Raw genomic sequence first — 13,923 nt, 5'->3', positions numbered from 1 at the left:
GTATATGTTTAAAAAATAACATTCTTAGAACGTACTTTGACCATTACTAATGTTTTCTTGTGGTTTTTATGGAACGCTTTCTTAATGTTCTGAGAACATGAGTTTAAATAGAACCATGAGGAAGCCTGCAGAAAAAGTTATGCTGAAGTACTGAAATGCCCATAGAAGAATGTTTGTTAAGGTTCGCTGAACGTTCTGAGAACATGACTTGAAATAGAATGTTATGTGCCAGCTGGGTATGCTGTTAGCTCTTGCTCTATAGCTATGGCAGGTACAGTATGTATCTTACATGTCAGAGCTGACCCCCTGGGCAGAGGAGGGCAGGTCCAGAGCAGGGTTCTCAGAGATCTTGATGGCCTCCTTCATGGCTGCTAGCAGCCCGTTACCCCCCTCTCCTCTCAGGGCCGGACCAAAACACTCTGGACGCCTGATCAGTAGCTTCACCACCACACTGGAGTTCTCCTCCACACTCTCACCTGGAACACACACACGGACACACACACCAGGTTAACAAAACAAATATATCAGTGGTAAACTGCATTAGCACATTGACATCGACACAAGATGCACATAAAAATGCATTGGAGGTGGAAAAACACACACACATATATCAACAACTCTGACATAGACATAATACTCCAACGGGCACCCAAACGCCTCAGAGGTGAACAGCATCAGATATAAACCTCATCTTGTGAGTGCTTGCCAATGTATCGCTACTTTTTTTTGGTCCATCACTGTCAGGAAGGAAATTAATGGCTGCTTTGCTCTTTCAGCCAGGAGCTGTTCCTCCACTGAGCTCTACTGGCACTGAGGTTGTAGCTCCCAGATACTAACAGACAGGCCCTCTCTAACCCTGCCTACACCTGGTGTGGATGGCACAGTACAGTACCAAGCCCCATTTTCCACTTTACCCTACAGAGACCAAGGTTCAGTACAGTAGCTGTTGACAGTCATTACAGTACAGTGTCCTAGCTACCATTAACAAAGACAGCAAAGCGCAGGAAGGAGAGGTAGCGCTCGCCCTCTATGGGGTTCCAACCGATGTCAGGGTAACCTTTGTCCAGCAGCATGGGACAGCTCTGGAGCCCACAGCCTGCTAGGTACGTCACCACCTGCAACACACAACCAGGACACAATCAGGGCACACCAAGGTCACAAATCAGGACACAATCAAGACACAACCAAGACAAGCTTAATAACAGACACATGGACTGAGGATAATCTTAAACACATAGACACAAAACACTAATTCTAATGCACACACATCAACATACACAAATCCACTAGAGACAGCATCTCCTACCTTATCCAGGTCGGGTTCCTCCAGGGCCAAGGCCAGGCCGTTATTGTCCATCACAGAGGAGGCAGCCACGTCTAGAGGAGTAGAGCCCCTCATGGCCGGAGACGCTGTGGGAAGAAAACATATATAGGGTCCCAATAAAGTAGCTTCTTTCTTACAGGCATTTACAACAATTATGGTATATAGAGAACGAATCTCCATTCCACTAAGTCTGAGGTAGTCAGCAATTGTGTAAATGTGTGTCTTTATTTTTTTTTTTATATATAGTGTGTAATGTCTATGTTAGTGTTTTAAATGTATGCAAATTGCAAAAGTAATTGCAAAAGTAATTTTGTCTGTAATGTATTTTTCGTTATGTGTGGGACCATAAATCATAAATCATTGAGAAAGAAGATAGTGGGAGTAACAAAGCCAACAGCAGGGGGCAGCATTTACACTCATGAACCAGGACCAGGCTCTGATTGGACTGGCAGATTGCTCATCTGTCAACTGATCTAAACCAAACTTTCCAGCTCCTACTTGCAACAATTACACATAGCTTCTATTGTTTCACTGAGTTTATCCAAGCCTATGAACACTGCTTGAGGAGAAATCACTGATGTAAAGGACACTTCAATTTCTGTGTTTTCATAAACAGAAATATTAAAAAAATGTGTAAAATGAGTGAAGGAGTGCCTTGAACTTGCCCAATAATAAACGCTTGTTTTTGTTTGAATACAGTGTGCCCTAACAAATAAGACCCAGGTGTACCTACCCAGGCCCACGCTGCTGTTTTCCAAGAGGTAGCTGAGGTGGTCAAACATGGCCTTCTGGTTCTGACGACTGATCCTGCAGAAGTAACACAGAAAACGACAGCAACTGGCCACCATCTTGGGGAACGCTATCTCCTGCGAGAAGAAGAAAGAGAATAGACTTAATGGAGGTTCAACCTGTACAATTCTCAGTACAAAACAGACACTTAGCTGACATACAGTGCATTCGGAAACTATTCAGACCCCTTGAGTTTTTCCACATTTTGTTACGTTACAGCCTTTTTCTAAAATTGATTGAATCATATTTTTTTCCCCCCTCATTAATCGACACACAATACCCCATAATGACAAAGCAAAAACAGGTTATTAGGATTTTTTTTACATCGGTATTCAGTCCCTTTACTCAGTACTTTGTTGAAGCACCTTTGGCAGCGATTACAGCCTGGAGTCTTCTTGGGTATGACCCTTCAAGCTTGGCACACCTGTACTTGGGGAGTTTCTCCCATTCTTCTCTGCAGATCCTCTCAAGCTCTGTCAAGTTGGATGGGGAGCTTCGCTGCATAGCTATTTTCAGGTCTCTCCAGAGACGTTCGATTGGGTTCAAGTCCGGGCTCTAGCTGGGCCACTCAAGGACATTGAGAGACTTGTCCCGAAGCCACTCCTGCATTGACTTTGCTGTGTGCTTAGGGTCGTTGTCCTGTTGGTAGGTGTACGTTCGCTCCAGTCTGAGGTCCTGAGTGCTCTGGAGCAGGTTTTCATCAAGGATCTCTGTACTTTGCTACATTAATCTTTCCCTCGATCTTGACTAGTTGACTCGATGTTGCCAAGTATCCTACAGACATGACGATTGGCATTTAGGCCAAAGAGTTCAGTCTTAGTTTCATCAGACCAGAGAATCTTGTCTGAGAGTCTATAGTTGCCTTTTGGCAAACTCCAAGTGGGCTGTCATGTGCCTTTTACTGAGGAGTGACTTCCGTCTGGCCACTCTACCATAAAGGCCTGATTGGTGGAGTGCTGCAAAGATGGTTGTCCTTCTGGAAGGTTCTCCCATCTCCACAGAGGAACTCTGGAGCTCTGTCAGAGTGACAATCAGGTTCTTGGTCACCTCCCTGACCAAGGCCCTTCTCCCCCAATTGCTCAGTTTGGCCGGACGGCCAGTTCTTGGAAGGGTCTTGGTGGTTCCAAACTTCTTCTATTTAAGAATAAATGGAGGCCACTGTGTTCTTGGGAACCTTCAATGCTGCAGACATTTTTTTGGTACCCTTCCCTAGATCTGTGCCTCGACAGTCCTGTCTCAGAGGTCTATGGACAATTCTTTCAGCCACATGGCTTGGTTTTTGCTCTGACATGCACTGTCAACTGTGGGACATTGTATAGACAGGGGTATGCCTTTCCAAATAATGTCCAATCAATTGAATTTACCACAGGTGGACTCCAATCAAGTTGTAGCAACATCTCAAGGATGATCAATGGAAACAGAATGCACCTGAGCTCAATTTTGAGTCTCATAGCAAAAGGTCTGAATACTTATGTAAATAAAGTCTTTGTTTTTTATTTTTAAGAAATGTACTAAAAGGTCTAAAAACCTGTTTTCGTTTTGTCATTATAGGGTATTGCGTGTATATTTAAAAATATAATACATTTTAGAATAAGGCTTGGCCTCCTGAGTGGCACAGCTGGCAGCTTCATTAAATAGTACTTGCAAAACACCAGTCTCAATGTCTACAGTGAAGAGGCGACTTCCGGGATGCTGGCCTTCTTGGCAGAGTTCCTCTGTCCAGTGTCTGTGTTCTTTTGCCCATCTTAATGTTTTCTTTTTATTGGCCAGTTTGAGATATGGCTTTTTCTTTGTATCTCTACCTAGAAGGCCAGAATCTCAGAGTCGCTTCTTCACTGTTCACGTTGAGACTGTTGTTTTGCGGGTACTATTTAATGAAGCTGCTAGTTGAGGACTTGTGAGGCATCTGTTTCTCAAACTAGACACTGTAATGTACTTGTCCTCTTGCTCAGTTGTGCACTGGGGCCTCCCGCTCCTCTTTCTATTCTGGTTAAAGCCAGTTTGCGCTGTTCTGTGAAGGGAGTACAACACAGCGTTGTACGAGATCTTCAGTTTCTTGGCAATTTCTCACATGGAATAGCCTTCATTTCTTAGAACAAGAATAGACTGACGAGATTCAGAAGAAAGTTATTTGTTTCTGGCCATTTTGAGCCTGTAATCGAACCCACAAATGCTGATGCTCCAGATACTCAACTAGTCTAAAGGCTAGTTTTATTGCTTCTTTAATCAGGACAACAGTTTTCAGCTGTGCTAACATAATTGCAAAAGGGTTTCCTAATGATCAATTATCCTTTTAAAATGATCAACTTGGATGAGCTAACACAACGTGCCATTGGAACAAGAGTGATGGTTGCTGATAATGAGCCTCTGTACACCTATGTAGATATTCCCTAAAGAATCTGCCGTTTCCAGCTACAATAGTAATTTACAACATTAACAATGTCTACACTGTATTTCTACACTGTTATAAATGGACAAAGAAATGTGCTTTTCTTTTAAAAACAAGGACATTTCTAAGTGAACGGTAGTGTATATATATATATATATATTTAGAATAAGGCTGTAACGTAACAAAATGAGGAACAATTCAAGGGGTCCGAATACTTTCTGAAGACACTGTACTATAAGTAGATGTAAATCTTCGCTCTCACACAAGCAAAGACAGACAGAGGAGTGTGTTGAGTCTACTGACTACTTGGTTTCCTCAGGGCTTGTTACTATAAATCCCCTTCACTAATGAATGCCTGCTGGGATGTGTTTATTTCTGCACTCCTCTGCCTTCCCAACACACACTCAGCCTCCCTGCTACGTACAGTACAGTCACCCTTACATTGCTCTGCAGCACACACACATTGAAGCTCTGGAAAACCTGACTTTTATGTATTAAATCCTACCACCAATATTTTCTCAAGCTTGTTTATTGATGTGGTGCCAAAGTCCAAGGACATTATTACAACGACGTTCAAGAATGACACCTTGCAATTGCAGAATGGAAACAGGGAGCTTGTGTTACCTTTCTCACACCACTACAGTATTCATTTCAATAGACCCTTTCCATGCCCCGTTGTTAGAGCGCAATATATTCTTGTAAAAAATAAAGAGCGGCACACACTCTATATACAAGCTCTCAGTAATTTATTAATTATGTTTTGTCACACAGTGCCTTCTTCAGGGTTATATCATGAATGATTGAACCAAGTTATATGGTTTGATTGCCCACTGTTATTTTGGTATGGTTCAATAAGGATAAAGGATAGATTAAGGAAACAGGGAACACACAACCATATTGGAGGTCTGGTGAGGTGACCAAACAATAGTGCCAATTACTTACTATTGGGCAATGGAACCAGAGGAAGCTTGCGTTACCTTTCTCACACCACTACAGTATCCATTTCAACACACACTTTCCACACCCCATTGTTAGAGCTCAATTTATGTCCAGAACTTTACTGAGGGTCAGGGCTGTTGAAATGCCTGGTTTATTATGTAAATAGTCTTGTAGAACTCTGGTATTGATGATCCATTTGAGGGTAAGTCATTGATATGAATGCTCAGAGTGAAAGAGTTGTGAACTCAGCTGGCCCACATCTGCCACCACCTTTCACACTGTGTTTGTAAGCACCACGGCATATTAGGCAGCCATCATTCAAAATGGATTCATATATACAGTAGCATGGGAAGGGTGTGGCGTGCACAGGGGAGGACCAGGAGGTTGAACTCAGACTTCTATTCAGGAATGGGATCCTAGCCAGAGTTCTCAGATTAACAGTGAGTACAGTGAGGACAAACCTAGCCTGCCTCTCTCCTTCCACACTGAGTCCAAACCTAGAGTCACTGGGTTCTGATTGTGACAGTGGAGCCCAGTTTGCACCACAGGATCCAGAGATGGCCTCAATGAAGCTGGAAGACTGCAGTTAAACACTGGAGCTGAATGTCAACATTAAAGATGAAGAAGAGGAGCAAAATGGGAAATCTGTTTATCATGGTAAGGGCAGGTTCTATTTTTCTAGAAGTTACCCACTGGGCACAAACTGGTTGAATCAATGTTGTTTCAACGTATTGTGACGTGGAATCTGTGTGAAAAATACATTGGATTGGAAAAAGGCATCAACGTAAACTATTGTTTTGAAGGTGGAATTTCAACTACAGGATTATGTTATAATTTAACATATTTTCAACATAGACAAACATTGAATACAATATGTTGAATTTGTTCCTTTGAAACAATGTCAGATCTTCAATGTTATATCCACGATAAGAATAGGTCGTGCAGCATTTCCTACTGGAGAGTTAAGGATAACTTAAAAACACAGTAACATATACATAAAATAGAGAAGCCTTAATACTGCTCTGACTGTGGAGAGTTTCTCTCAACTGGGCCACTTAAAAATACACCAAAGTAAACACACAGGAGAGAAGCCATACTCCTGCTCTGACTATGAAAAATGCTTTATAACATCAAATGACCTTAAAATTCATCAGAGCGCACACACAGGAGAGAAGCTTTACTTCTGCTCTGACTGTGGGAATAGTATCTCCGTGTTGAGCTACTTAAAAAGACACCAATGTATACATAAAGGATACATAAAGAAGCCTTAGTACTGCTCTGACTAAGAAGAGTTTCTCCCAATTGGGCAATGTAAAAACAAACCAACGGATACATACTGGAGAGAAGCCTTACTACTGCTCTGACTGTGGAAAGTGCTTCACAACATCAGCTGAGCTAAAAGTTCAGAGAATACACACAGGAGAGAAGCCTTACCACTGCTCTGACTGCGGGAAGAGTTTCTCTCAACTATGGATGGGCACGGTTATTTGAGTATTCAAAAATCTGAATGGATGTTAATATTAGATTACTTGGGAGAGTATTAATAAAAATAATAATACAAATAATGTATTTTTTAAAAGTCTGTCTAAAATTAAATACAACTATCTATCTAAGTGACATTGCTACATAGCCTACGAGGATAAACCATGACATTCACCATTTTTATAAAAAAAATGTTTTTATGAGTGCGTCCCATAAAAAAGACGCACCCGAAGCCTACACATTTCACACGTGTATCTTGTTGTTATTGTCAGTCAATCAAAGTGGCGCTACAGTCAGAGGCTCCATGTGTAGCAAGTGAAGTGGGAGATTTCTAGTCAATGGAAAATGGAATTCAAATTATGGAATTAAGTTGGCTAAATGAGAAGCAGTAGGCTACAATGATCAACCAAAAGGTAGGCTATTGTTTAATATGAATGGAGTTATTGTAGACAAGTTCGGGGAGCACAGCAAAATAGCCTCAATTAGTCTTATTATGTTAGCTAGCTAGCTAGCTTCTTTACAACGATTTGATGCAGTCAAGACAAGCACTACCAGATGGTAAGATCGATAACTTATGGCCACTGGCGGATTTACCATTAGACAGAAGAGGTAATTGCCTCAGGCCTCATGTCATCAAGGGGCCTAATGAGCTGGGCATAATACAATTATTGTAATTAAAATTATTTTTCCAGTGTGGTCCTTCGCATCTGTGGTGGAATGTGACCGAGCTACAGCTGTGTTTGTCAGACAAGGAGTCTTCCCGAAATTCTTTCTCACAGTTTGGGCTACACTCTAATATGAGTATGACCCCCCCTCCCCCCCCCCCCCCCCCCAGTGGAAAGATGAGTTTCTCACAAACGGTGTTCTCCTTTTTGCTCTACAACCCCCACAAGTGTCATGGTATCGGGATGAATGTAACCCCAAAAAATGAATGGAAGTGAATAGGGCATTTCCACATTAAATGTATATGGGTAATTCCAGGATTTTCTTTTCTTTTTCTGAGCTTTCTTATATCTCTCAGATATAGGACAAACACTTCAAAACAAACAAACACATTTTTTTGGGGACCATTTGTCTTTCCATGTATGAATCTGTTTTTCAACGCGTTTCTATGGGTTAATAGCAGTAAGGTCAAATTCAATGTTTCATCAAATATTACATTTTTTGCAGATACCTAAAGAGATTCTAAAATTCAAAATCAAAATAGCTAAATGACCCTTGGTATGACCATCTTAAAAATAATTATCCCCCCCCGGCTTAGACTATAGAGCAGGGGTGTCAGGAGGGCGGTGGCACCTTAATTGGGGAGGACAGGCTCATAGTAATGACTGGTACAGAATAAATGTAATGGTATCAAACATATGGTTTCCATCTGATACCACTCCATTCCAGCCAATATTATGAGCCGCTGGTTTTTGTTTTTCCTTTCAATTAAGACCTAGACAACCAGGTTAGGGGAGTTCCTCACTAATTAGATACCTTATTTAATCAATCAAGTTCAAGGGAAGGGCGAAAACAAGCAGACACTCAGCCCTATGTGCAATGAGTTTGACACGTGGTCTAGAGGGCAGTTTAAATACAAAAAAATATGTAAAGTAATTCCCTTTAAATTGGAGTTGCTATGCTGCATCTGACACCTACCCAGTAGTCGCACAGTGCTAATTTAATCTCTCATCAACACCTCTGCAGTATGGCATGGATGCTGTGATACACCAGAGTCTCTTCTATCCTCACTACTGTACCTGGGACTTGCCTCCTCCCAGCACGTTGACCATCACCTCCATCACCGTCTCATGCATGCCCAGCACACGCATCAGGTTGGGGTGCTGGTAGAATATCTTGTTGTTCATGATGTCACTGAATGGAAATACAAAACACAAGCAACTCTGAACATGAGAGAATACTTAGAACAGAGTGATGACTGAACATGCAACACTGTTATTGTATCGATCTTAGAAGTTACCAAAGGCTTGTAAACAATATTTCATCCACTAAAAACATCTAATTATCAGACTATGTTCATGCAGACTTGGTTGTGACGTGCCCCTGCCTACCCCAGACCGTCGATCATGAGTTTCTCCTCCTCCTTGCCCATGCGTACGGACAGCAGTGATCTGATCTGACCCAGAGAGGCCAGTAGGTTGATGGTGTCCTGTATAGAGGCAGCACTGATAGTGTAGCTCTTCCTCATGGCCCGGAGCAGCTCTCCAATGCTGTCGTACTGTCTCCTCAGCAGGCTGAACATCACTCTGACCAGCTCGGGGTCCTGGACGTGGCACTCCTGAGCCCAGCTCACCATGGTCTGGCTAATCAGCTCTTTAAGGTTGGCTGGGGGAATATGCAGAACCGCATTAACTCCTAGACTTTACACTGTTATCCAGCATATAACCTATATCCTAAGACTGAGATGTCTTATTTGAGATACTCTTTGAAGACGTAGGGTTTCAGATGTTTTCAGAAGATGGGCAGGGACTCTGCTGTTCTAGCGTCAGGTGGAAGCTCGTTCCACCATTAGGGTTCCAGGACAGAGAAGAGCTTTGGCTGGGCTGAGCGGGAGCTGAGTCCACCTTAGGGGTAGGATGGCCAAGAGACCAGACATGGCAAAACGGGATACAATAGTGGTAAAGACAACACCAGTATTTTTTTAATTTTATTTTTTATTTCACCTTTATTTAACCAGGTAGGCCAGTTGAGAACAAGTTCTCATTTACAACTGCGACCTGGCCAAAATAAACAAACGTACAATCAATAACACAATAGAAAGAATCTAAATAAATAGGCCGTAGTGGAGAAGTAATTACAATTTAGCAATTAAACACTGGAGTGATAGATAGAAGATGAATGTAGAAGATGAATGTGCAAGTAGAGATACTGGGGTGCAAAAGAGCAACAAAAAAAACATGTGGATAAGGTAGTTGGATGGGCTGTGTACAGGTGCAGTGATCTGTGAGCTGCTCTGCCAGCTGATGCTTAAAGTTAGTGAGGGAGATAGGAGTCTCCAGCTTCAGTGATTTTTGCAATTTGTTCTAGTCATTGGCAGCAGAGAACTGGAAGGAAAGGCGGCCAACGGAGTAATAGGCTTTGGGGGTGACCAGTGAAATATACCGGCTGTAGCGCGTGCTACGGGTGGGTGCTGCTATGGTGACCAGTGAGCTGAGATAAGGCGGGGCTTTACCTAGCAAAGACTTATAGATGACCTGGAGCAAGTGAGTTTGGCGACGAATATGAAGCGAGGACCAGCCAACGAGAGCATACAGGTCGCAGTACTGGGTAGTATTTGGGGCTTTGGTGACAAAATGGATGGCACTGTGATAGACTGCATCCAATTTGTTGAGTAGAGTGTTGGAGGCTATTTTGTAAATGACATTGCCGAAGTCAAGGATAGTCAGTTTTACGAAGGATGCTTTGTTGCGAAATAGGAAGCCGATTCCAGATTTAATTTTGGATTGGAGATGCTTAATGTAAGTCTGGAAGGAGAGTTTACAGTCTAACCAGACATCTAGGTATTTGTAATTGTCCACATATTCTAAGTCAGAACCGTCCAGAGTAGTGATGCTGGACGGGCGGGCAGGTGCGGGCAGCGATCGGTTGAAGAGCATGCATTTAGTTTTACTTGCATTTAAGAGCAGTTGGAGGCCACTGAAGGAGAGTTGTAATGGCATTGAAGCTCGTTTGGAGGTTAGTTAACACAGTGTCCAAAGGGCCAGAAGTATACAGAATGGTGTCGTCTGCGTAGAGGTGCATCAGAGAATCACCAGCAGCAAGAGCAACATCATTGATGTATACAGAGAAAAGAGTCGCCCCGAGAATTGAACCCTGTGGCACCCCCATAGAGACTGCCAGAGGTCCGGACAAAAGGCCCTCCGATTTGACACACTGAACTCTGTCTGAGAAGTAGTTGGTGAACCAGGTGAGGCAGACATTTGAGAAACCAGGGCTGTTGAGTCTGCCGATAAGAATGTGGTGATTGACAGAGTCGAAAGCCTTGGCCAGGTCAATGAATACGGCTGCACAGTATTGTCTTTTATCAATGGCGGTTTTGATATAGTTTAGGACCTTGAGATTGGCTGAGGCGCACCCATGACCAGCTCGGGAAACCAGATTGCATAGCGGAGAAGGTACGGTGGGATTAGAAATGGTCGGTGATCTGTTTGTTAACTTGGCTTTCGAAGACCTTAGAAAGGCAGGGTAGGATAGATCTAGGCCTGTAACAGTTTGAGTCTAGAGTGTCTAGAGTAGACGGTAGTATATTAGATGCTACTAGTACTCTAAGTGGGAGCCTTTTTAAATGTTCTTTATCCAGCGGAGACTTGCTTGCAGTATCAGTCGTAGCTGATCTTAGCTCTGCAGTGCCTTCTGGCCTGTGTGTCCTCGTGCACAGAGAAAAACCTTCTCCATCTGTAGAGGTCTGCCCCAGAGACACAGCAGGGCTCTTCTGGCCCTTCAGTAGCAGCTCTGCACTGCTCACAAATCCCCCTCACACTGCTGTTAAAGACATTGCACTTGACTAGCTGATCTCACTTCTATCCATTGTCACCATGCAAGAGACACAATTGAAACCATTCAAAGACTAAATTCAGAAGACTGGCTCAGTGATGCAAATAACAGCCTGAATTAGAAGCAGCTCTCTCTCTGCCGGCTTTTGAGTGCCTTCGCAGGGCATCAGTCAGTTCTACACTGTCTGTGTAGAACACACAGCAACAAGTAGAACACTGTCTGATAGAACACACAGCAACAAGTACAACACTGTCTGGTAGAACACACAGCAACAAGTAGAATACTGTCTGTGTATAACACTGTCTGTGTATAATACACAGCAACAAGTAGGACACTGTCTGTGTATAACACACAGCAACAAGTAGAACACTGTCTGTGTATAACACACAGCAACAAGTAGAACACTTTCTGGTAGAACACAGAAACAAGTAGAACACTGTCTGTGTATAACACTGTCTGTGTATAACACACATCTACAAGTAGAACACTGTCTGTGTATAACACATAGCAACAAGTAGAACACTGTCTGTGTATAACACACATCTACAAGTAGAATACTGTCTGTGTATAAAACAAGCTACAAGTAGAACACTGTCTGTGTATAACACACATCTACAAGTAGAACACCGTCTGTGTATAACGCACAGCAACAAGTAGAACACCGTCTGTGTATAACGCACAGCAACAAGTAGAACACTGTCTGTGTATAACACACAGCAACAAGTAGAACACTGTCTGTGTATAACACACATCTACAAGTTGAACACTGTCTGGTAGAACGCACATCTACAAGTAGAACACTGTCTGTGTATAACACACATCTACAAGTAGAACACTGTCTGGTAGAACACACAGCAACAAGTTGAACACTGTCTGGTAGAACGCACATCTACAAGTAAAACACTGTCTGTGTATAACACACAGCAACAAGTAGAACACTGTCTGGTAGAACGCACAGCAACAAGTCTCTTCTCAAAAGGAAAGGTGATCAATTGTGTGAGCAATGTCAATGTCATACTTTTCCATTTGTAATTTGTAAAGAAAACACTTTTTCTATTTCATTCACGAAAAGGCGATTGCCCATTCTCAATGGAGCGCAAGTGAAGCACTCTTATGTAAGAATGAGACTCACTGGGAGAGTAAGAGGTATTAATAGTAATTTAGCATATTCTGCTGCCTCTCCCAGCAGAATATAGCGGCTGTGTGTGGCGGTGGTGTGTAGCGGCGGTGTGTGGCGGTGGTGTGTGGCGGTGGTGTGTGGCGGCTGTGTGTAGCGGCTGTGTGTAGTGGCGGTGTGTTGCGGCGGTGTGCAGCAGCGGTGTGTAGCGGCTGTGTGTAGCAGCGGTGTGTGGCGGTGGTGTGTGGCGGTGGTGTGTGGCGGCTGTGTGTAGCGGTGGTGTGTAGCGGCGGTGTGTGGCGGCTGTGTGTAGCGGCGGTGTGTGGTGTTGGTGTGTAGCGGCGGTGTGTAGCGGCAGTGTGTAGTGGCGGTGGTGTGTGGCGGTGGTGTGTGGCGGTGGTGTGTGGCGGTGGTCTGTGGCGGTGGTGGTGTGTGGTGGTGGTGTGTGGCGGTGTGTAGCGGTGGTGTGTGGGGGTGGTGTGTGGCGGTGGTGTGTGGCGGTGGTGTGTGGCGGTGGTCTGTGGCGGTGGTGGTGTGTGGCGGTGTGTAGCGGTGGTGGTGTGTGGCAGTGTGTGGCAGCGGTGTGTGGGGGTGGTCTGTGGCAGCGGTGTGTGGCGGTGTGTAGCGGTGGTGGTGTGTGGCGGTGTGTAGCGGTGGTGGTGTGTGGCGGTGTGTGGCAGCGGTGTGTGGCAGTGCGTCTGTCTGTCTTCCAAGGTTAGGTAGTATCGCCAGAGTGAGAACAGGGGGGGGGGGGGGGATTAGGTGGCTGTGTTTTAAAGTCTCTGTTTCTGCTGGTTGGTTGATTGGCTTGTACTCCACAGAGTAATCAGTCCCAGTACCAGAGAGAGGCGTCAGGGCAGGAAAGGCAGTAACAAACATGTAACAACATTTCTCCCTCTCCAGCTACAAGGAGCATAACGACCATCTCTCATTACATAAAGACACACATGTCTCAGCTGCCAGGAATGACAATAGAGTTCCAAAGATGAACAAACTCCAGTCAGCCGGCAGGCCCAGTGGAGCGAAACTCCTCACAAACACGCGCTACAGCTCACACTATACAGCCCGATCAACAGGAAGCAAATAATATTGGACCAATAAATGAATGTGGCTGATAGATACTAGGTCAGCGAGTTTGGCAGAGCTATTGCCTTTATCCTGTGATCTGATCAGCGTCCTATGGGAGTTACAGTGGACTTTAGGACCCCTGCTGTATTCAAGGTCCCACGGGGAAGCTGAGATGACAGAGGGAGGAACCTGGGGGAGAGGAACACGTGGAGAGACTGGAGGCCGTGGAGGGACCATAAAACAACTGACTAAATGTAATTGGACCCCTCATCCATGAGGACATAGGGACTGCAGAGGAGAGTTTGGGTCAATGCTGAA

At 44.0% G+C, this 13,923-nt stretch overlaps 1 protein-coding gene across 1 annotated transcript in view; it reads right to left on the bottom strand.

The window, feature by feature from the left end:
* The window catches only part of LOC110505504 (ryanodine receptor 3), a 163,015-nt gene that overhangs the window by 42,009 nt on the left and 107,083 nt on the right, over window positions 1–13,923 (bottom strand). Inside the window, exons 40-45 of the mRNA XM_036962270.1 lie at window positions 8,978–9,251; window positions 8,666–8,780; window positions 2,058–2,190; window positions 1,307–1,410; window positions 980–1,115; window positions 290–476 (exon numbers count right to left, since the gene is read on the bottom strand). Of these exons, the coding sequence (XP_036818165.1) occupies window positions 290–476; window positions 980–1,115; window positions 1,307–1,410; window positions 2,058–2,190; window positions 8,666–8,780; window positions 8,978–9,251 (949 nt within the window). The remainder of the gene's footprint in view (window positions 1–289; window positions 477–979; window positions 1,116–1,306; window positions 1,411–2,057; window positions 2,191–8,665; window positions 8,781–8,977; window positions 9,252–13,923) is intronic.

This window comes from Oncorhynchus mykiss, chromosome 25 (assembly GCF_013265735.2).
Source record: "Oncorhynchus mykiss isolate Arlee chromosome 25, USDA_OmykA_1.1, whole genome shotgun sequence".
Lineage (NCBI taxonomy): Eukaryota > Metazoa > Chordata > Actinopteri > Salmoniformes > Salmonidae > Oncorhynchus > Oncorhynchus mykiss.
This window is presented reverse-complemented; position numbering and strand designations above follow the sequence as displayed.